Genomic DNA, 21,786 nt, shown 5'->3' on the forward strand with positions numbered 1-21,786 from the left:
AATCAAGAGACAAGGAAGGTAACAAAGTTAACCAAGAGATTCAAAAACCTGCAATAAAATGAAAAACAGGAATTTTGATGTGCCTGTAAATTCCATATCTTGAAGTACAGAACATAGGAAATCATTCTTAGACCATGGGTTATATGCAGTTACCTTCATGTGAGTCAACACTAGCAAAAGCTGTGCTGGGACTGCCCCACAGTGTATCCATGTAATCCTTATCCACTCTGAGGCTCCAGTTTTTTTTTTAGCAAGCACTGGGGAGATCAACGGAGAGGGACCTGTATACTGTACTTTAGTCCAAGATATGGTATTTACAGGTAATCCCAAACTCCCAATACCTTATTTGTACAATACACTACAGGACACAAACGGATTACTAGACCATGGGACAAGACCATTCAATAACTCAGGAGGTGGGCAACAAAACAGTGACAAAAAAGGCCCACAGTAAAAACAAGAAAGGTCAGTGGACCCAAACAAAATGAACTGACAATAGAAGAATCTTGCAGTCGAAGCATGCATCAGCAGAGTTTCAAACAGTAATCTGGCAAAAAATGGTTTTGAAAACCTGATCAGAGGATCAGGTGTTAAGCCCTGCAACTTGCAAGAAAAACAGATACTTGATGCTGAAAAAACGCCCAAAAACCCCATTTCTGAAAGAATGGGCTCAGGTAGGGAAAGAAGTACCCATTAGCTATTGGCAGAAGAAGCCTTAAAATAAAGGCAAAACAATCACCCAGCCAGGTGGAAGAAATCCCATATGATAGGGACTGCCCTGTGAGGAAAAAGAAGAGTCAGTTCCCAAGAGAAAATGTGTCAGAGATAACCATAGATTAAGTTCTTGATTCCACCCATAAGGTGTATCATAGTTTGCATGGAAATGTAAAAAAACTGTGCTTAGAGACTAAAAAGCAACTAACACTTCTCTAGACATATTGTGCAAATAATCATATAAACATTAGTGCAGCGCTCAAATAATGTGAACCAAAAATGCAAATGGTAATGAAGTAATGTATATGTATGGAACCCGGGTCTCCCAAAGTCTGAACACTCAAATGGATGGAGGATCTAACTGGGCCATACTAAATAGTGGTAAGGCAATAGACAACAATGAAATATAAAATGCGAAAAAGTGAAAAAAAAATTGTGTTGCTAAAAAATCATACATAAAACATCATGGTAGTCCGTCACAGAAAATGAGTCCCATGAGTTGAGAAGAGATCACCCGTGAATGTTCACAGATAAGAACTTATACCTTAAAGTGTAGTCCACCATGTAATAATGTTGGCACGCTTACTAGAAGGTGTGGACTCGTATACTGATCAGTATTGAATCAAGCAGTCAAGAGGAAACACCTCAGCCAAATCCAGCACAGACCAATGTTATAGAAATCACCCCATCCAAGATTAAAAGGAGAGGTTCCACAAGACAGTGGCAGTTTTAGGCACATTAGTCAAGGTCCATAAGTAAAGGTCAGCAAGATGGTGTAGAGATCCAGGGTAGCGCGGGGGTCATCATACCCGGCAGCACCGGTGGTTTACGATGTCCCGGGCAGAATGGGAGAGCACATGAGGAAGCAGTCACCAGGAAGTCTCTGTGGAGGCTGGATTCGTGCACGTGTGCTCCATCAGGCAAGTGTCCACACTGTCTGGTAAGCTTGCCAACATTATTACATAGTGGTGGACTGCACTTTAAGGAATAATAGGATTTTTGACTTACCGTAAAATAAGTTTGAGTTCATTGACAGACACAGCTTTTTTTATTCAGAACCATAGGGTTATATAGCCCCCTACAGGAGTAGGACACTAGGCAGAAAAGACTTGGCACGGCCATGGGCAGTCCTAGGTGATACACACCCCCTCTCTGCTATAGGCCTTCAGTTATGCAACAAGCAGTACTAGAAGCATTAACAACTCCATAGGAGGGGCAGGTGCCGTGTCTGACGTCAATGAACTCAGAGAAACGGATTTTACGGTAAGTCAAAAATCCTACTTTCTCATTCGTTCATTTACAGACACAGCCTTCTTTATTCAGACCCATAGGGATGTCCCAAAGCAGTGCCAAACATGAGGGGTGGGGCACCCAACAAAAATACAGGCCAACCAGACAACCTGGAGTTCAGCAAGAACAACTGGAGCTCAACCTGAAGAGCAAAAAAAACCTTCACAAGGGAAAACCCTCTAGACTGCAGCCTGCAGAACCTTGTGGCCAAAAGAAGCATCTGCAGATGCCAGCACATCCACCTTGTAAAATTGTGAAAGTATGCACCAACGACCAGGTGGCCGCCTTGCAAACTTGCGTTATCGACGCCTGACGGAAGGCTCAGGAGGCACTCAGCACCCGAGTCGAGTGTGCCTTCACCTGGAAGTGAGGAACCAGACCCTTAATAGAACAGGCTTGAGTCACCGTCTGCCTGATCCATCTAGAAATGGTCGCAGAGGAAGCAGATTAACTCCTTTCTTGGTCCGTCCGTAATCACGAACAGGGAGTCTGACTTTCGAAAAGACTCAGTGGCCGCCAAATACACCCCGACAGCCCGTACCACATCTAAGGTGTGTAAGGCAGATTCCCTCGGATGTTGCAGCCTGGGACATAGAGAAGGCAACACGATGTCTTCATTTAAATGGAAATCGGAGACAACCTTTGGAAGGAAAGAAGGACAAGGACGAAGCACCACCTTGTCCTTATGAATTGCCAAGTAGGGCGTGCGACAGGATAGAGCTGCCAACTCTGACACCCTGCAAGCAGAAGTAATAGCCACCAAGAAGCCAACATTCTGTGATAGCGTGAGCAGGGGAATTTCTCGAATATTTTCAAACGGAGGCTTCTGTAGAACCGAAAGTACAAGATTCAAGTGCCACGGTGGCAAGGGAGATCGCACCGGTGGAACCACGTCGCACTCCCTGAATGAAGGTACACACCAGGGAATGCGAAGCCAGGGAGCGTTGAAAGAAAACTGCCAAGGCCGACACCTGGCCCTTGACAGTACTCAAGGCCAAATTCTTTTCAACGCCCCTCTGAAGAAAAGTCAAAACCCGAGCCACCGAAAAGGAACGTGGGTGAAACCCCACCGACTCACACCATGAAATGTATGCTTTCCACATCTAATAATATACCTTCCTGGAAGTAGACTTTCTAGCTTTGAGTAGCATTGGAATCACTGACGTAGATAAGCCCCTATCCTTCAACACCTGGCTTTCAATAGCCAGTCCATTAAAATCAGTGACGGTAAAGTGGGGTGGAAGATCGGCCCTTGGGATAGCAGATCCTCCCCAAGAGGCAGACACAAGGGGGCGTCCTACGACCAAACGCACCAGGTTAGCGTACCAGGGTCAACAAGGCCAGTCTGGGGCCACTAGAATGACCAGAATTCTGTCGGCCTCGATCCTGTGCAACAGCTGCGGCAGAAGCTTGAGAGGAGGAAAGGCGCAGATCAGACGATACCGACCCCCACGGAGTGACCAGAGCGTCTGTGGTGTCCGCCAGAGGTTCCCGACACCTGGCCACAAACCTCAGCACCTTCCTGTTGATTTGGGATGCCATCAGATCTACCTCTGGAGACTCCCAGCGTCGACACATCTGTTGAAATACCTCCTGATGGAGAGAACACTCCCCTTGGTCTAATACTGGACGACTGAGGTAATCTGCCTGTCAGTTGTCCACCCCCGGAATGTGAACAGCGGAGATGGCTGGGACGAAACGCTCTGCCCACTGTAGAATGCCAGCTACTTCCAGGCAGGCTAACACACTCCTTGTTTCTCCCAGGTGGTTGACATAGGCCACTGCCGTGGCATTGTCTGACAGATCCGTATCGGAGGCCCTGAAGTTGATCCATCCAATGATCCAGACAGAGTCTGATCACCTGGAGTTCCAAGATGTTGATAGGTAGCCTGGATTCCCCCAGCGTCCAGTGACCCTGAGCTGAGCTTAGGCCCAGGACTCCTCCCCACCCAGACAGACTGACATCGGTGGTGACCACCGTCCAGTACAACGGGAGAAAGGATTTTCCCTGCTGAAGAGCCAGGGAATGAAGTAACCAGATCAGGGACCCTTTGGGTTCCTTGACTCAGCCGAATCTGACTGTCTAGGGACTCGGAACATTCGTCCCATTTTAACAAGATCTCCCTTTGCAGGGGTCTTGTAAAGAACTCAGCAAACGGGACTGCCTCGAACGTAGACACCATCAGGCCCAGTACCCGCATGCAAGTCCGCAGGGAGACCCACTTGCTGGACAGCAGCAAGCGGGCTGACACCTGTAATTTCTGGAGCTTTTTCTGTGGAAGGACCATTCTGGCCCGAGCGGAATCCAGAGTCAGACCCAGATAAACCAATTTCCAAACTGGAATCAACGCAGACTTTTGGTAATCTATCAGCCACTCAAAATTTGCCAGAGTCTGAACAGTGATCTCCACAACACCCCTCGGGGCCGCTGGGGACTGTGCTCACAGCAGAAGGTCGTCCATGTAGCCCAGAACAGCAATTCCCTGCTGGCGCAGCAGCGCCAGGACCGGGGCCAACACTTTGGTGAAAACCTGAGGAGCGGAGGCGAGACCAAAGGGTAATGCCGCAAACTGATAATGCTCCTCTCCCACAGCAAAGCGGAGGAACCGCTGGTGCTGTGCACAAATCAGAATGTGCAGGTAGGCATCCTTGATGTTGATGGAGGCTAGAAAGTCCCCCTGATGAAGAGATGCCACCACAGAGCGAATGGACTCCATTCTGAACTTCCACACTCGCACATAGCGGTTCAGGGCCTTGAGGTCCAGAATTGGACGTACCATACCCTCTTTTTGAGAATCGTAAATAGGTTTGAATAAAAGCCCTGGAAACTGGGACAATCACCCCTTGGAGCAACAGGCTTTGCACCGCGCTCTGGAGGGCTAATAAGTGGTCTGGAGACACATGCAGATTGGACAGAAAAAAAAACGGTTGGGGGGACGAGCCTGGAACTTGATCTTGTAATCAATCACTTTGTGGACCCATTTGTCGTTTATCAGAGAGGTCCATGGGCCCAGAAACCAGCGAAGATGTCCCCCCACCCAGACTGCGGGTGAGGGCGCCTTCATGCCAAAGGAGCCTCATCTGGGGGTCTGGAGAAGCCCGCTCTCAGTTTGCCCGACAAGGGCTGCTGGGGACCTCCCAAGGACTTCAAGCCTTTGTCAGTGGACCCTGAGGGACGAAAAAAACTGTGTGCGCCGAGAAGGGCGGGCCACGATTGCGACTTGGCTCCTTCCCCTTCTTTGACTGTGGAACATAAGTACTCTTACCCCGTGACACTCTTAATGATATAATCCAGAGTGGCCCCAAACAATCGCCTTGAAAAGGCAGATCAGCTAGGGCCTTTTTAGAGGCCTGGTCCGCAGTCCAACACTTCAGCCACAATACCCGTCAAAGCACTACCGCTGAAACAGATAGCTTAGAAAGCAAGGGAGCTGCGTCCAAAGAGGCTTCGCAGACAAACTGCAGCCCCTGGATCAGTTGGTCCGCTAATTCCGTGAAGGCAGGAGGAAACCTTACAGGTCACAGCGCAATAACTTCACCCATTCTGTCAGCGTTTGCGACACCAGAACAGTAGCCAAAACCGGCCAAAGCGCTGAACCTGCAATAGAGAACATAGTGCCGCCCAAAGACTCTGCCTTCCTGTCAGCCAGGTCTTTAAAGGCCAGAGAGTCCTCAACCGGAATCATAGTGGTTTTGTTCAACCGAAAAACTGGGGGATCCACCACAGGTGGAGCTGTCCATTTTTTGAGCAGACTCTCCTCAAAGGGATAACGCACAGCGAAACACTTTGGGATCAAAGGGGCGTTTTGGACGCTCCCATTCTTTATAGACAAACTTGTCAATAAAGGAGGGATAAGGGAACACTTTTGCTGCACGAGGCGGCTTATAAGTGCCAAAGGGGACTGGCACCTCCACCGCAGCTGCATCCTCCATTTCTAAAGTTTCAGCGCTTTCTCACGCCCAGCCACTGGGGCAGAGGAATCATCCTCACTGTCCGAAAGATCTAGGAGCACGGCCGCAGACCCCGCAGGGTGGGCCCCATCCACGGCAGCTGGAATAGATTCAGGATCTGACGAGACAGACGAAGCAGGGGAAGGCGGGAGACGCTTCTTGCTAGTCCGCCTCCCAACAGCCACCTCCACCCGGAACACAAAGGACTCCAGGGCCGCCGTCAGTGCTTCAACAGATGACTGGGACCCAGAGGGACCTGCAGCCTCTGACAGGGGGTCAGGTGGGGAAACATGCTTCTGAGACTCCATAGGAGAAGAAAAAAAAAAAAAAAAAAAAGAGCGCCCCACCCCAAGAGTGACCACTACAATGGGACACCCCCCCACACCGCTAGTGGTAACGGACCACCAGGACACCCCACAGCAGAGAGAGAAGGGATCCTCCAGACTCACCACCCCACCAGCGTAGCACTTGCTGCCTCAGATGTAGACCCGCACACACCTGGCGTCCAAGGGAGAAGAAAACACGAGTCAGCGCCAGGTTAAAAGGAGGAGCTTGAGTGCGCACGCGCGGGGTCGCCGTAGCCGAGAGCTCCGCACCGCTCCGGCGGTGCAACAGAAACTTTGGCATTAGCTATCAGACAACACCCGGACATACATGGAGTAAAATGTGGTCATCTCCACTCCCACTCCCAATATTCTCAGACTCCTAAAAACATTTGAATCAGTCTCAGGCCTGCAAGTCAACATGACCAAATCAACAGCCCTAAACATCTCCACCCCCCAAGACCTGGTTGATAGACTAAAAAAAATACTTCCCCTTCTCCTGGAGCCCATCCTCTCTCCCCTACCTGGGCGTTCATCTCACTTCTAAAATTGATCTGTTACACCAATGCAATTATCCTATGTTCAAGAGACTGTCGGATGTCCTGTCTGGGGAGAATGAACACGGTCAAGATGACCTTGCTGCCCAGAATTTTGTATCTATTTCGTTCCCTCCCCATACCCATAAAGCACCTCCTAGATAAAACTGCAGTCAGCAATTATACGTTTCATCTGAGGCAGTAAGGGACATCGTCTATCCAGGCGGTTCTATTTAGATCCAGGAAAAAAGTGGGATTAAGACTACCTAATCTATGGTGTTATTAGCAGGCTGCCCATTCTCTGTCATTTATTTCAAAGGCCCGAAACCAGATTTGGTAGACATAGAAAAAGGCTACCCCCAACCATACCCTAGACTTCCTAATCTGGAGCCCACAGAAAGATCGACCCTCAATTCCGACTCCCACTCTCACATTCCATGACATTATGTGATTCCCTACACAAATGGCACTCCCAGACATCGGCTTGGCGCCCGCTGGCGCACATTTTCCATGACCCCCGGTTCCCTCCTACACACTTTATGGGAATGCCCCACAATTAGAGGGTACTGGAACAGAATCTTTAATCTCATATGCAAATCCACTGAATACGCGGTGCAACAGGACGCCACAATAGCACTCCTTAATAGCCAAATCCCTGATGTACCCAAACTGACCCAATCCCTAATCCACTTTATCCTCCTGGGGGCCAAAATTACAATAACCTGTGCATGGAAATCCCCCTCGGTCTCCTTTTACCTGACCAAACAAAAGATTTCCTGGATTATGTCTCAGGAGAAAATTTCCAACACCATACTCCACACATCAGAGAAATTTAGACTGACTTGGGAATCCTGGGCCAAATCTATAGGAATATCTCTACTTCCCTGAGGAACAGAAGCTGCCTTAAGTCTGAGCAAGTCACGCTTTTGGCTCATATCCTCTACCACCTGCAAAGGTTCCTCCTCTCCTATTCCACTTCTCTCCCACTCTCTCTTTACCCCTCACTCTTTCTCTTTCCGTAACTCTCTCTCCTTCAACCCTATGACCATACTTGGGTTGAACCAGCCCTCTACATGTTCTGGAGATTGTCAACACTCCAGAACGGTTTTTCAGTCAAATGTACCAAATCTTTTGAAAAAGGAGGGTACTCTTTTTATAGCCTCCCTCTATGATCTCCACTTGATCACCATATGTTCCTATTGTTAATACCAGGTTTATCTAATTGACATGACTCCCACTGCGTTACTTGTTAGGTTCTGGGGAGCGGCCTAGCCCTCTCCCTGCAGTTACTGGTCGTACTCCTGGTTGTCCCTAGCACAGCAGGCTCCCATTTGGGGTGCGTAGGGCGAACGGGGGATGACCTTAAGCAGAGTCATTTGGAAATGCTCTACCTATCAAACCCTGTTCATTCCTTTGTTTTGTTTCTTCTTTGTTTCTGAAGGTGATTTACCTCATATTGCACCAGCCTTTCTTATGGTCTTTATCCATTTTTGTACAACTGTTATATTTTTTGAATAAACATTTTAAAAACGCGAAAAAAAAAAAAAAAAAAAAAAAAAAAAAAAAAGGAGGAGCTTCCGCCTTCCAAAAATGCCATCCTGGGCTACACAGTACTGGCCACCATTGCCCGAACCAAAATCCACCATATTATGGCCGCCGGCCATAGGAAGTCATCAGGCACTAGGGAAAAGGATGCCGGCTACGGCAAAATGGCCGCTGGCCCTTGCTACACGAGACTACCACAGATGCAGGAGAACCCCATGGCCTCCCAGGATGAGAAACAAGAGAGGATCTGGGCACCAGACCCAGTGCCTCCCCCCCTGGTAAGCACAGCACCTAGGCAGCGTGCACCCCCAGCACTCAACCGCGTCCCCCAGGACCCACCATGCCATATGGAGGGAGGCGGGGGAAAGTGGGGTTACCATGGGACCTATAGGGCTATGAAAAGAGGGTGCAGGGACAGAGGGGACCCGCAGGACCGACCGACCCGGGGAGGGGCCCGCATCCGCCACAAAAACACCCTAAGGGCCATCCAGTAGGGCTATGTTGCGGCCGTCCTAGCATGTAGCTGCGGTCTGCACGCGCTCACTGGCCAGACTGCGGTGACCACTGGATCGAATGTCCAGCCCGGCAGTTGATTGTTTTGTTCCTGTATTTTTCAGGTGAGATCTGCAAACTAAAAAAATAAAAATTGCCAGGACAAGAGATCCCAGCAAGGAACTAGGTCCTTACTCCTGACTAGGCAGAAGAAAAAAACTGAAGGCCTATAGCAGAGAGTGGGGTGCATATCACCTAAGACTGCCCATAGACGTAGCCAAGTATTTTTTCTGCCTAGTGTCCTACTACTGTAGTGGGCGATATAACCCTATGCTTCTGAATAAAGAAGGCTGTGTCTGTCAATGAACGAATAAGAAAAGTTCTTATCTACTACCAAAGTTCACAGGTGATCTCTTCTCAACTCATGGGACTCATTTTCTGTGACGGACTATGTTGCTGCATTTATGAATTTCGAGCAACACAAGTTTTTATTTATTTTATTTATTTATTAGGCAGCTCCGGGGGTCTCTCCGGCGTCTTCTCCCGGTGTCTGGATCTTCTGCCGGCTCCTCCGCTATCTTCTGCCGCTCTTTTGCTAGCAGAGGAGCCCAGACATCTGGATCGGCTTCTTCCCCCTTCTCTTCCAGAAATGTTGGCACAACGCTCTCTCCGGCTGTAATGCTGTCTGTGCGCTCTATGACTTATATAGGCGGTGACCCCGCCCCCCTATAACATCACAGTCCCGGTGCATGCTGGGACTGAGGTCATAAGGGGGCGTGGTCATAGGATGACATGACCACACCCCCTTATGACCTCACAGTCCCAGCATGCACGGGGACTGTGATGTCATAGGGGGGTGGGGTTACCTCCTATATAAGTCATAGCAGAGCGCACAGACAGCATTACAGCCGGAGAGAGCGTTGTGTCGACATCTCTGGAAGAGAAGGGGGAAGAAGATGATCCAGATGGCCGGGCTCCTCCGCTAGCAAAAGAGCAGCAAAAGAGCAGAAAATAGCGGAGCCGGAGCCAGCAGAAGGAAGAAGGCACCGGAGAAGAACCAGAGAGCGCGGAGACAACACCGGAGAGGGGGAGAAGAGGCCTGAGAGACCCCGAAGTCGGCAGAAGACCCCGAAGTCAGAAGAAAACCCCCGAAGCTGCCTAATAAATTACATTTAAAACCTGTGTAGTGTGTTTTTTTAATGACACTTTTTCCCCCTAGGTGAATGGGTAGGGGTACCATGTACCCCATACTCATTCACATAGGGTGGGGGGCCAGGATCTGGGGGCCCCCTTATTAAAGGGTGCTCCCAGATTCCAATAAGCCCCCGACAACCAACGGCCAGGGTTGTCGGGAAGAGGCCCTTGTCCTCATCAACATGGGGACAAGGTGCTTTGGGGTGGGGGGCCGCAGGGCGCCCCCTCCCCCAAAGCACCAACCCCCCATGTTGAGGGCATGCAGCCTGGTACAGCTCGCTCGTCCCCACCCCCTTTCCTGACAGGCCGGGCTGCATACTCGGATAAGGGTCTGGTATGGATTTTGGGGGGACCCCCACGCTGTTTTTTTGGCGTAGGGGGTTCCCCTTAAAATCCATACCAGACCTAAGGGCCTGGTATGCCCCCAGAGGGGAATCCCCTCTCACGCTAGCCGCAATAGGAAAATGTGTTTTTCCTATTGCAGCCAGCGCGAGATGTACAGTACCCTGTCGCGGAGAACCAGCACGATGGGTTCTCGCTGGAAACATTCTCGCGGCCGCATACTGTAGTTTGTACAAAAGTCCAATGCTTTTGTGTACACACGATCGGACTTTGCTCCATCGGACTTTTGTTGCCGGAAAGTTTGTCCGTTCGCACAGCCAACAAAAGTCCAATGGAAACAGAAATAGTTTGTCCGATGGAGCGTACACACGGTCGGATGTTGCTCCAAAACAGCTAATTTGCATGTTTGTTGTCAAAAAGTCTGATCGTGTGTACGGGCCTTTAGAATTTTATTGGTGGTTGACCGTTTTGCAACTAACTGATATGAAGAAGAGTTCTAATTGTCGGGATTTGATCAATAACACTATGCACAAGCGATGCACTGGGGCCCCATTTGCCGATGTGCACCTCGGACTCCAGTGGACCGTATACCAATATCCTGTCCTCGCTGCCCTGAGCCCCGCAGATGACACTTTGCGCCCTCGTGCTTGCAGGGTGGGCCTGGGCAGCTGTCTCGAGCACCGATAGTCGGTCTGCTGTGAAATGCCTAATTTGAAATGTATTACCTGGAATGTGCGTGACAGAGCCAAGCCGAAAAGAAAGGCAGCACTATCATATCTCAAGGCACAACGTGCTGAGGTCATGGTGCTGGAGGAAACCCATCTCACGGGCCAGTTAATGTTAACACTCAAGAAACCCTGGGTGGGATGGCTCTATCAGGCCCCTCACACCGCTAACTCCAGAGGGGTTGCAATCTAGGTGGCCAAGACTGCGCAATTCACTTTGAAACTCAGATCAGATCCCCAGGTTTCTATTTTTACATGCTAGAATCAATGGACTTGAACTCCTTAGCAATTTATATACCACCTCCCTTCCAATTTAATGCATTGACAGAAGGCTTGACATTTATGTCCCAATATCCGACTGTTCCGGCGATTTGGATGGGTGATTTTAACAACGTTGTCGACAGGGAGCTGGACAGACTGACGGCGATACCCCCCAGATAATTTCACCCACTACCATACAAGATTTGGCAAACTCCTTACTAAACTTGCCCTTGTAGACACCTGGAGGCACTGCCACCCCCCAAGACAAAGTGTTTTCTTGCTTCTCAGCAACGCATAACTATGTCACGAATAGACTTAATATTAATAACCCGCTCTCTTCTCTCACTCCTTGGAGATGTGTGTTTTAGCCCTCGCATCCTCTCTGACCATGTCCCCTACTGGATTGAGCTTCGACTCGACCCCCCCCCCCCACAACCTATGTGTGGAAACTTAACCTCTTTTGGTTATCAGTGATCCCTGACAGAGGGGGCCAGAGACGAGTGGGAATTCTTTCTCGGAACGAATAGGGACTTTAAATCCCATGCCCGTATGATTCTCTCCCAGCGCATATCCAGATATAGTAAGACTTCCTTACAGGTGGTCAGGCAGGCAGAACAAAACCTGGCAGATGTAGAGAAAATTTTCTCTTAACAACCCCTCACCAGCCACGGCCGACCAGCTGAAACTGCAGGCCCGGGTGGTAAATAGCCTCCACTTTAAAAAGGCAGAGAAGAAAATCTTTTATAGCAAACAGAGTATATATGAGTGTGGGAACGGGCGGAAAGTCTCTTGTCCTACCTAGCACATCTGTAACACAGGCCACCTACTGTGGTCTCCCTACGAAATGCTACTGACGTACTGATCAGTGACCCTGACAAGGTGGCTGGGGAGTTCTGCTCCTTTTTTGCATCCCTATACTCTTCTACTATCAACAACCCCAGGGAGGAGGTGGTGGCACTCTTAGCCAACATTGCCCTGCCCACACTATCCCAATCCCAGAATGAGATGTTGGAAGCTCCCATTTCTAAGGAGGACATAGTTGAGGCGATGTCCCACCTTAACCCATCGAAAGCTCATGGCTCAGATGGCATCCCCCTTGAATTTTATACAACCTACAGCGAAACCTTGGTTCCCACACTGCACAAACTATTCTCCCATACATTTGAATCTGGTTCCTTACCTAAATCAATGTGTAAAGCCATTATAGTACTCATACCCAAACCAGGCAAAAATCTAGAACTCCCTGAATCGTATCACCCAATATCCCTTCTTCAATTAGACATCAAGATCTTGGCCAAGGTCCTGGCGCTACGATTAAACAAGGTGATCCTCACCCTGGTTCATCTGGACCAGACTGGGTTTATGCCTGCAAAAAACACAGCATTTAACCTATGCAGGTTATACATGAATCACCAGACACGATCAGATAGGACCCAGAGTCGCGGTGTCTTTAGATGCCGCAAGTGCATTTGAATCCATAAAGTAGGACTACCTCTCTGGGAGTGCCTGGCACGGTTTGGATTCGAACCCAACTTCTCTACCAAAATCCTGATGCCAGGGTGTTGGTCAATGGCAGGATCTCTGACGCCTTCCCTCTTTCTAGGGGCACACGTCAGAGATGTCCCCTGTCCCCCCTGTTATATGCCCTAGTGGTGGAACCCCTGGCATCCTCATTATGATCACACACGGGAATCAAGGGTCTGCAATGTGGGCACTTGATAGAGACAGTAAGTCTATAGGCTGACGACATGTTATACTTGGAAGATACTGGCCCCTCTCAGACAACAGCCCTAGAAGTAATACAAACATTCAGAAAAATCTCAGGTCTGAAAATTGGGCTAAATCCCAGGTCCTTCCCATCGACATCGGTGCCCCTATGGAGACCCAGGCCTACTCCCCCCTTATTTGTGTTAGCTCCATGAAATATCTAGGCATAACAATCAGCCGCTCCCTGGAAGAATATGTCAAGCTGAACTTGGATTCCTTGTTCATGACCCTGAAAGACACAGACATTGGCCAGACTGCCCCTGAGCGTAATGGGCCACGTAAACTTAAATGAAAATGGTCCTACTCCCCAAGTTCCTATATGTACTGTGGCATGCTCCGGTTTACTCACCCCTTAGAGTCTACAAATCCATAGAAGCATTTTTAAATTCCTGTGTGTGGGGCAAAACCCGACACAAACTGTCCTGGCAAGTGCTGAAGAACCCCACTGATTTAGGGGCGCAGCACTACCAGATTTTAATTGGTATTACTTAGCAGCGCAATTGTCCCACTTTTTCTACCTAAAGTTGACAAAGAACGTTATTTGGCCCTCGTATGCTCCCCATACACCTGTATACATACCCACCCCTTCCAACTAATCTTCAGGGACCCGGCGGATCCCTGGGTGTTGGGAAACTGAAAGGGACTACTGTACATTACTGTAAAATCTGGGAAGTGGTGAGACGCAGACTCAAACCCCCCCCCCCCCCCCCCCCACGCACTCGCAGACACCCCTCTGGGACAACCCAGGCCTAAAAGAATTACTAACGATACCAGACCATAATCTTTGGATTAATCAGGGTGTGATGAGTTTTGTGGTGCTATACTGAAATCATTTCAACAGTTCAAGGATGAATTCAGTCTCCCTAATTCTATGCACTTTCGCTACCTCCAGCTCCGCCACGCCCTACAGACTCAATTTCGAGAATCCCCCCAACCTAGAACTGGACATTCTAAGTATAATAACCGGGCCGGACTCTTCAAAACTTATTTCAATATTTTACAACTCTCTTCTCTGCCCAACTGCTACAACACTCGGCTATCGATTGAAAGATCGCTGGGCTGGGGACGTGGGGGAGATGGAGGATGACGAATGGGAAGACGCGTTAGATGCATATAAAAAGGTCACTTCCAGACCTCCTTACATAACTATACATCTTACACAGATCATATCTGACCCCCCCTATGCCCCAGAAGCGGTAGCCCCACCAGCAACTTCTTCCACATCATTTGGTCCTGCCCAATAATAAAAGACTACTGGTCCCACATAGTGAAATTCATACATGACAAGATGGGGGCCCCCTAACAATATGCCCTGAACAACGTTTACTGGGAGTGTTCCCAGACCGAGACTAGGATAAATTTCACTTTATACTTCTACAAGAAACACTATTTACGGCTAGATTGCTCATAGAGTGGAAATGGCTCAGGGTAGTGCCACTAACACTCCAAGAATGGTTATCTGCAGTTAACAGTGTTTTACCCTACAAAAAAACTCTACGCCCATAGGGGATACCCGGCCAAATATGGGAGGATTTGGGACACTTGGTTAGATACTGCATCCACATGCAATGAGATAGCTGAATGACCCCCCCTTAATTTGAAAACAATGTATGTTGACCAACTTCTCCTTACAATGTACCCAGGGAGTTGGAACACCCATGCTTATAGAACAGATTGTTGTTCTTGTGCAATGACAATACAACTTTGAGCTTTCCAGTGTATGCTATCTTTTTTTTCATTTTATTTTGCTCATTGATTGTAATACCAATGTCAATACCCTGTAAACGTGTACTCTTCTTGAATAAAAACAAAGTTATTTGTTAAAAAAAAAAAAAGTCAGAATTAGACCCAGCTATAGCTGGCGGCATTGACCAGTGTATTCTCAAAGGGAGGAAGATTTCCTGCTGTCAAAACACAATAGCTCAGTGGGAGACAATCACACATCCACCTCAAATATGTGGATGGGGGATAACCAGTGGGTTAAACAGGCTAAGAAGACATTCTGCTCTTGCCTTCTCTAAAACCTGGTCTTGTATACCATTCAACTCCATTCGCAAGTTTTGAACCACAACAAGTCACGTTGCTCCTGTTCTCAGTGTTGTCAGAACACAATTGCTCAGTGGGAGACAATTGCGCATCCACCTCGAATGTGTGGATGGGGGAACCAGGTCATTATTTTCCATTCAACTCGCTGGCTGAACGAAAAAAAGAAAATGACTAATACATGGGCTGCCTTAGTGTTTACTATTACAGAGAGAAATGATCTTGCTAGAGGGACTGAGTGGCAGGTCTATAGAAGATAAGGCAGAAGTCTAGCTACTGGGGTAGACATAGTGGACAGTCTATAGGAGACCTTACAGGATCCTAACCACTACATCAATTTTGATAGATGTTTTCAGGGCATGATTAGACACATAATCCAAAACAGACAAGGGTTTGTGTCTATAAAACCTATTTCTTTCTAAAATCACTCAAACATATTGCACTTAAATAGAACAAGTATCATGCCCAACACTAAGGAATAAACCACATGTAACTAAGACATACTGGCTATAGCTGCAACATACAGACAGCGAGTGGGCACAAGCTTTTCAGGGATAACATCACATGCAATAGGTCCTCTCCTATGCGTTTCATCGCATTGATGTCCCTTAAGACATCAATTTGATGAAATGCACAGAGCGGGGCCAATAGGACGTGACATCCTATACATCGGGTGCCTGTTTTTAGTCTGTCTGGTGAGGCTGGAGCAAGCATGGCTTAAAGTCATATGTGGTTACATGCCTCTGGTCACTCCTGGGATGTAAACAGCAGAGATTGCTGGACAGTGTTTCTCCATCTATGAGATGATCTGGCTTGCTTCCTTCAAGGCTGCAAGACTCCTGGTGCCCGAGTTCTTAGAAGCACAAGAAGAGGTGCAAATACCTTTGAGAAAACACTAGGAGCAGAAAATAGGCCAAAAGGTTGTGCAACAAACAGGAAGCAACTGTTTCCTACTGCAAATGTTCCACGTTCCATGTGTGAACGGACAACATATATTCACAGAAGCACGGCTCAGGCGTGAGTCGCTCAAATGTCCCCATAGAAAGCGGGCTATGTATAACAGATTTGTTACGGTATTTAATAAAAATGTAAACCTTTAGTCACAATATTCTGCATATCTGAAAAGAAAATCAGAGACAATAGGGAGATGTGTGTCAAAACCTATTCTAGGGCATCAACACAAAAGAGCAAGGCAGAGGGTAATTGCTGTGTTAAAGTAAGGTCCAGGACATGGGATCATTGGTCATTGCTAGTAAAATTAGCTGTAGTTCGGCAGTCAAAATGCAATAGCTGGTTGCACAACTGAGTATGCAAGAGTAGAGTTTTTAAGAGCGTCTTAAACTGTCAGCAGAATCTTTGAATAAAGTAGCATCTCCAACTGGTACAAAAAGGTTTGTTTGAGACAGACAGCAGGGTCTACTATCAGAACAGACCGCTTTTTTGTGAACGCTTTTTTCAGAGCTCAGCAAAATTTCCAGGAGGGGTGAAAATCTTTTCTGGATTGATGGCCCATTATTTTTGTTAATCACGTATATAGGAGCCTTAAAGTGTGAAGTCTTATGTGGCGGCCTCTAACACGGCTTCCTGGTTTTCTTCATTCCCCTCTGTCAGACTCTGCCAGGGCATCAGACTCAGATAGAGACAATGGAGCTGGAGAAGCCTGGCATTTTTGAGCCTTAGACAGTGATGGCTGTATTAAAGTAATATTAAAGTAGACTTATTACATTTTTGAGATAGAACTAGAATGGGATGCACAGACTGGTGTTAAAATAGGGTCTTTGCTTTGGTGCAAGAGAAGCATCGTAACTATGAGTTTCAGTGTTTGCCTGAGCTGTTGCCATTGCTCCCTTAGTGCCTGATTTCTGTCATTGCTATGGGTGAGGATATTCCCCCTGTGGGGTACTCATTGAGTGGGGTGCAAAAAACTAGGTAAGCGTGTCCAAAAAGGAGTACACAGTAACCCAGGTACAGACCATCTTGTAGTGAAGTCCTTGTGGCAAAAGGGCAGAGGGAGCATCTGAGTACCTTATAAAGGGCACCAGGTGGAAATGGTTGAAATGCATGTGATCAGTGGGGTGATGTAACATGGTAATCCACATCAGACTAAGCCTTGAGCGTCTGAATTTTACCACCAAGTTTGAAAAGTCTACCCTGTAAAAGGGACTAAATTCCAAACATTCCCATTTCCTGATATTTATTACATGTAAATGCATACTATTCCGGTCCAGGTAAGATTTCCAAGGTTTTACTATGGTTGCACTGATCTGGATGCACTGCTTCTTTTGTTCTATTAGAAGAGTTTGATTGAAGAATCTTAGGTAAAATAATAGACTAGTTAGGCTAAGATTGATTTCTTTTAAAGGGAAAAAGGTCTATCAACTGAGGACTCTTGCAGTGACACGGATTTAGATCTGTTAACCATTGTTATTGTTGGGCCTGTTGGCACAGATCTGTTTGCCTAGTTCGGACCACAATAAAGTCAACAGCCAGGTGACAATTTCAGCAGTATATTTCCTTTTTTTCATCCTAAAGAGTGAAAGGTTCCAATACAAAAGCAAACACTAACAGGTTTCGGCCTAAAAAGCCCTAATCATAGTTAGTGATACAAGACTGAAAAGACAAATATATAGCCGACTGACCTCACAGCCTCGGTAGCAAAATCACTTGCTTAACCTATTATGTTAATAAGCAAAGAGGAAGGAAGGCTACTCTTCGAACAAGCAAGACAAGCATGCAATCAAATACAAAATATAAAACACACAGTATACAATTCAAAAAATTAAATTTGGGTGTGTGGAAGCAGCAGTCTAACATGGTAAAAGCCTTAGCCCTTTCTAATCTGGACAATTGGGTAGTAGCACCTTATGCTCTGATGTTTGCCTAGTTGATGCCCACCCTTCTTATTCATTGCCTGGGGATGTCCCAGGGTCTATGAATATCAGGCCTGTAGTGTACAATTAAAATAAACTGGACTTACCTGTGTACGCTATATCAGAGTACAAGTATGCCATACACATTGTTATTTGCTCATTTGTTGTAAAGACAAGTTGAGCTTACCATTACAGATCCTTCTTTTAAAAACTCCCAGACAGTATGAATGGTAGACTCTGTGCTTCTCTCATGTTTTTCTTTATCCACGGCTGTAGGTTCAACATCTTTGTTCTGTACATCATCTTCTACTGTTGCTCCTTGTAAGTCTAATTTGGTTTCCTCAGGCCCTGCTTTTAAAGACAATGCAAGAGATTTACATACTGGCAGCTCAGTTTTAATGCACCCCACTTTTTCCTTTAACATTTAGAAGTAATTTACTCTGCTGCAAGTGCTTTTGACTCAATTTTTGGAGTCTCGTTAGTTTTTTATTTTTTATTTTTTTAAAACAAAAGGAACAGCCTTACTCCAATACCGCCAAGCTTCAGCACTGCAATGCAGGTACTAAATGTGGCTATTTATGCAGTGCCTTGAAAAAGTATTCATCCATACAATTCATGAAATTTTCCACATTTTGTCAGGTTACAACCAAAAACGTAAATGTATTTTATTGGAATTTTATGTGATAGACCAATGCTAAGTGGCACATAATTGTAAAGTGGAAGGAAAATAATAAATGGTTTTCAATTTTTTTTTACAAATATCTGAAAAAAGTGTGGCATGCATTTGTATTCAGCCCCATTTACTCTAATGCCCCGTACACACGGTCGGACTTTGTTCGGACATTCCAACAACAAAATCCTAGGATTTTTTCCGCCGGATGTTGGCTCAAACTTCTCTTGCATACACACGGTCACACAAAGTTGTCGGAAAATCCGATCGTTCTGAACGCGGTGACGTAAAACACGTACGTCGGGACTATAAACGGGGCAGTGGCCAATAGCTTTCATCTCTTTATTTATTCTGAGCATGCGTGGCACTTTGTCCGTCGGATTTGCGTACACACGATTGGAATTTCTGACAACGGATTTTGTTGTCGGAAAATTTTATATCCTGCTCTCAAACTTTGTGTGTCGGAAAATCCGATGGAAAATGTGTGATGGAGCCTACACACGGTCGGAATTTCCGACAACAAGGTCCTATCACACATTTTCCGTCGGAAAATCCGACCGTGTGTACGGGGCATAATACCCCTAACTAAAATATAGTGGAACCAACTGCCTTCAGAAGTCACCTAATTAGTAAATAGAGTCCACCTGTGTGTAATTTATTCTCAGTATAAATACAGCTGTTCTATGAAGCCCTCAGAGGTTTGTTATAAAAACCTTAGTGAACAAACAGCATCATGAAGGCCAAGGAACATGCCAGACAGGTCAGGGATAAAATTGTGGAGAAGTTGAAAGCAGGGTAAGGTTATAAAAAAAATATACCAACCTCAACATCTCACGGAGCACTGTTCAATCCATCATCCGAAAACGGAAAGAGTATGGCACAACTGCGAGCCTACCAAGACATGACTGTGCACCTAAACTGACAGGCCAGGCAAGGAGAACATTAATCAGAGAAGCAGCCAAGAGGCCCATGGTAACTCTGGAGGAGCTGCAGAGATCCACAGCTCAGGTGGGAGAATCTGTCCACAGGAAAACTATTAGCTGTACACTTCACAAATCTGTTTTTTATGTTAGAGTGGCAGGAAGAAAGACATTGTTGAAGGAAAGCCATAAGAAGGCCTGTTTGCAGCTTGTGAGAAGCCATGTGGGGGACACAGCAAACATGCGGAAGAAGGTGCTCTGGTCAGATGAGACCAAAATTGAACTTTTTGGCCTTAAAGCAAAACGCTATGTGTGGTGAAAAACAAACACTGCACATCACCCCCACCGTGAAACATGGTGGTGGCAGCATCATGTTGTGGGGATGCTTTTCTTCAGCAGGGAAAGGGAAGCTGGTCAGAGTTGATGGGAAGATGGATGGAGCCAAATACAGGGCAATCTTAGAAGAAAACCTGGTAGTCTGCAAAAGACTTGAGACTGGGGCAGAGGTTCACCTTCCAGCAGGACAACGACCCTAAACATACAGCCAGAGCTACAATGGAATGGTTTTGATTAAAGCATATTCATTTGTTAGAATGGACCAAAGTCCAGACCTACAACCCCTGGCAAAAATTATGGAATCACCAGTCCCTGAGGATGTTCCTTCAGTTGTTTATTGTTGTAGAAAAAAAGCAGATCACAGACATGGCCAAAAACTAAAGGCATTTCAAATGGCAACTTTCTGGCTTTAAGAAACACTAAAAGAAATCAAGAAAAATAATTGTGGTGGCCAGTAACAGTTAGATTTATAGAACAAGCACAGGGAATAAATTATGGAATCACTCAATTCTGAGGAAAAAATGATGGAATCACCCTGTAAATTTTCATTACAAACACTAACACCTGCATCAGATTAAATCTGCTTGTTAGTATGTAGGTAAAGAGGGTAAACCATCACGCAGTGTTGCACAAGATGTTGGTTGTTCACAGTCGGCGGTGTCTAAAACATGGACCAAATACAAACAACATGGGAAGGTGGTTAAAGGCAAGCATACTGGTAGACCAAGGAAGACATCAAAGCGTCAAGACAGAAAACTTAAAGCAATATGCCTTGAAAACAGAAAATGTACAACAAAACAAATGAGGCGCAAATGGGAGGAAACTGGAGTCAACATCTGTGACCGAACTGTAAGAAACCGCCTAAAGGAAATGGGATTTACATACAGAAAAGCTAAAAGAAAGCCATCTCTAACACCTAAACACAAAAAAACAAGGTTACAATGGGCTAAGGAAAGGCAATCGTGGACTGTGGATGATTGGATGAAAGTCATATTCAGTGATGAATCTCAAATCTGCATTGGGCAAGGTGATGATGCTGGAACTTTTGTTTGGTGCCGTTCCAATGAGATTTATGCAGACGACTGTCTGAAGAAAACATGCAAATTTCCACAGTCAATTATGATATGGGGCTGCATGTCAGGTAAAGGCACTGGGGAGATGGCTGTCATTAAATCTTCAATAAATGCACAGGTTTACATTGAAATTTTGGACACTTTTCTTATCCCATCTATTGAAAGGATGTTTGGGGATGATGAAATCATTTATCAAGATGATAATGCATCTTGCCATAGAGCAAAAACTGTGAAAAAAATCCTTGAAGAAAGACACATAAGGTCAATGTCATGGCCTGCTAACAGTCCGGATCTCAATCCAATTGAAAATCTGTGGTGGAAGTTAAAGAAAATGGTTCATGACAAGGCTCCAACCTGCAAAGATGATTTGGCAACAGCAATCAGAGAAGGCTGGAGCCAGATTGATGAAGAGTACTGTTTATCACTCATTAAGTCAATGCCTCAGAGACTGCAAGCAGTTATAAAAGCCAGAGGTGGTGCAACAAAGTACTAGTGATGTGTTATTTTGTTTGTTTTTCATGATTCCATCATTTTTTCCTCAGAATTGAGTGATTCCATAATTTATTCCCTGTGCTTGTTCTATAAATCTAATGGTTACTGGCCACCACAATTATTTTTCTTGTATTCTTTTAGTGTTTCTTAAAGCCAGAAAGTTGCCATTTAAAATGCCTTTAGTTTTTGGCCATGTCTGTGATCTGCTTTTTTTCTACAACAATAAACAACTAAAGGAACAT

The 21,786-nt window shown here is 46.3% G+C and overlaps 1 protein-coding gene across 1 annotated transcript in view; it reads right to left on the bottom strand.

Annotated features, from left to right (window-relative positions):
• Positions 1 to 21,786, bottom strand: part of MDN1 (midasin AAA ATPase 1) — a 455,945-nt gene that overhangs the window by 11,992 nt on the left and 422,167 nt on the right. The window contains 1 exon segment of the mRNA XM_073628928.1: positions 18,241 to 18,404. Within this exon segment, the coding sequence (XP_073485029.1) occupies positions 18,241 to 18,404 (164 nt within the window).

This window comes from Aquarana catesbeiana, linkage group LG04 (assembly GCF_042186555.1).
Source record: "Aquarana catesbeiana isolate 2022-GZ linkage group LG04, ASM4218655v1, whole genome shotgun sequence".
Classification (NCBI taxonomy): Eukaryota; Metazoa; Chordata; class Amphibia; order Anura; family Ranidae; genus Aquarana; species Aquarana catesbeiana.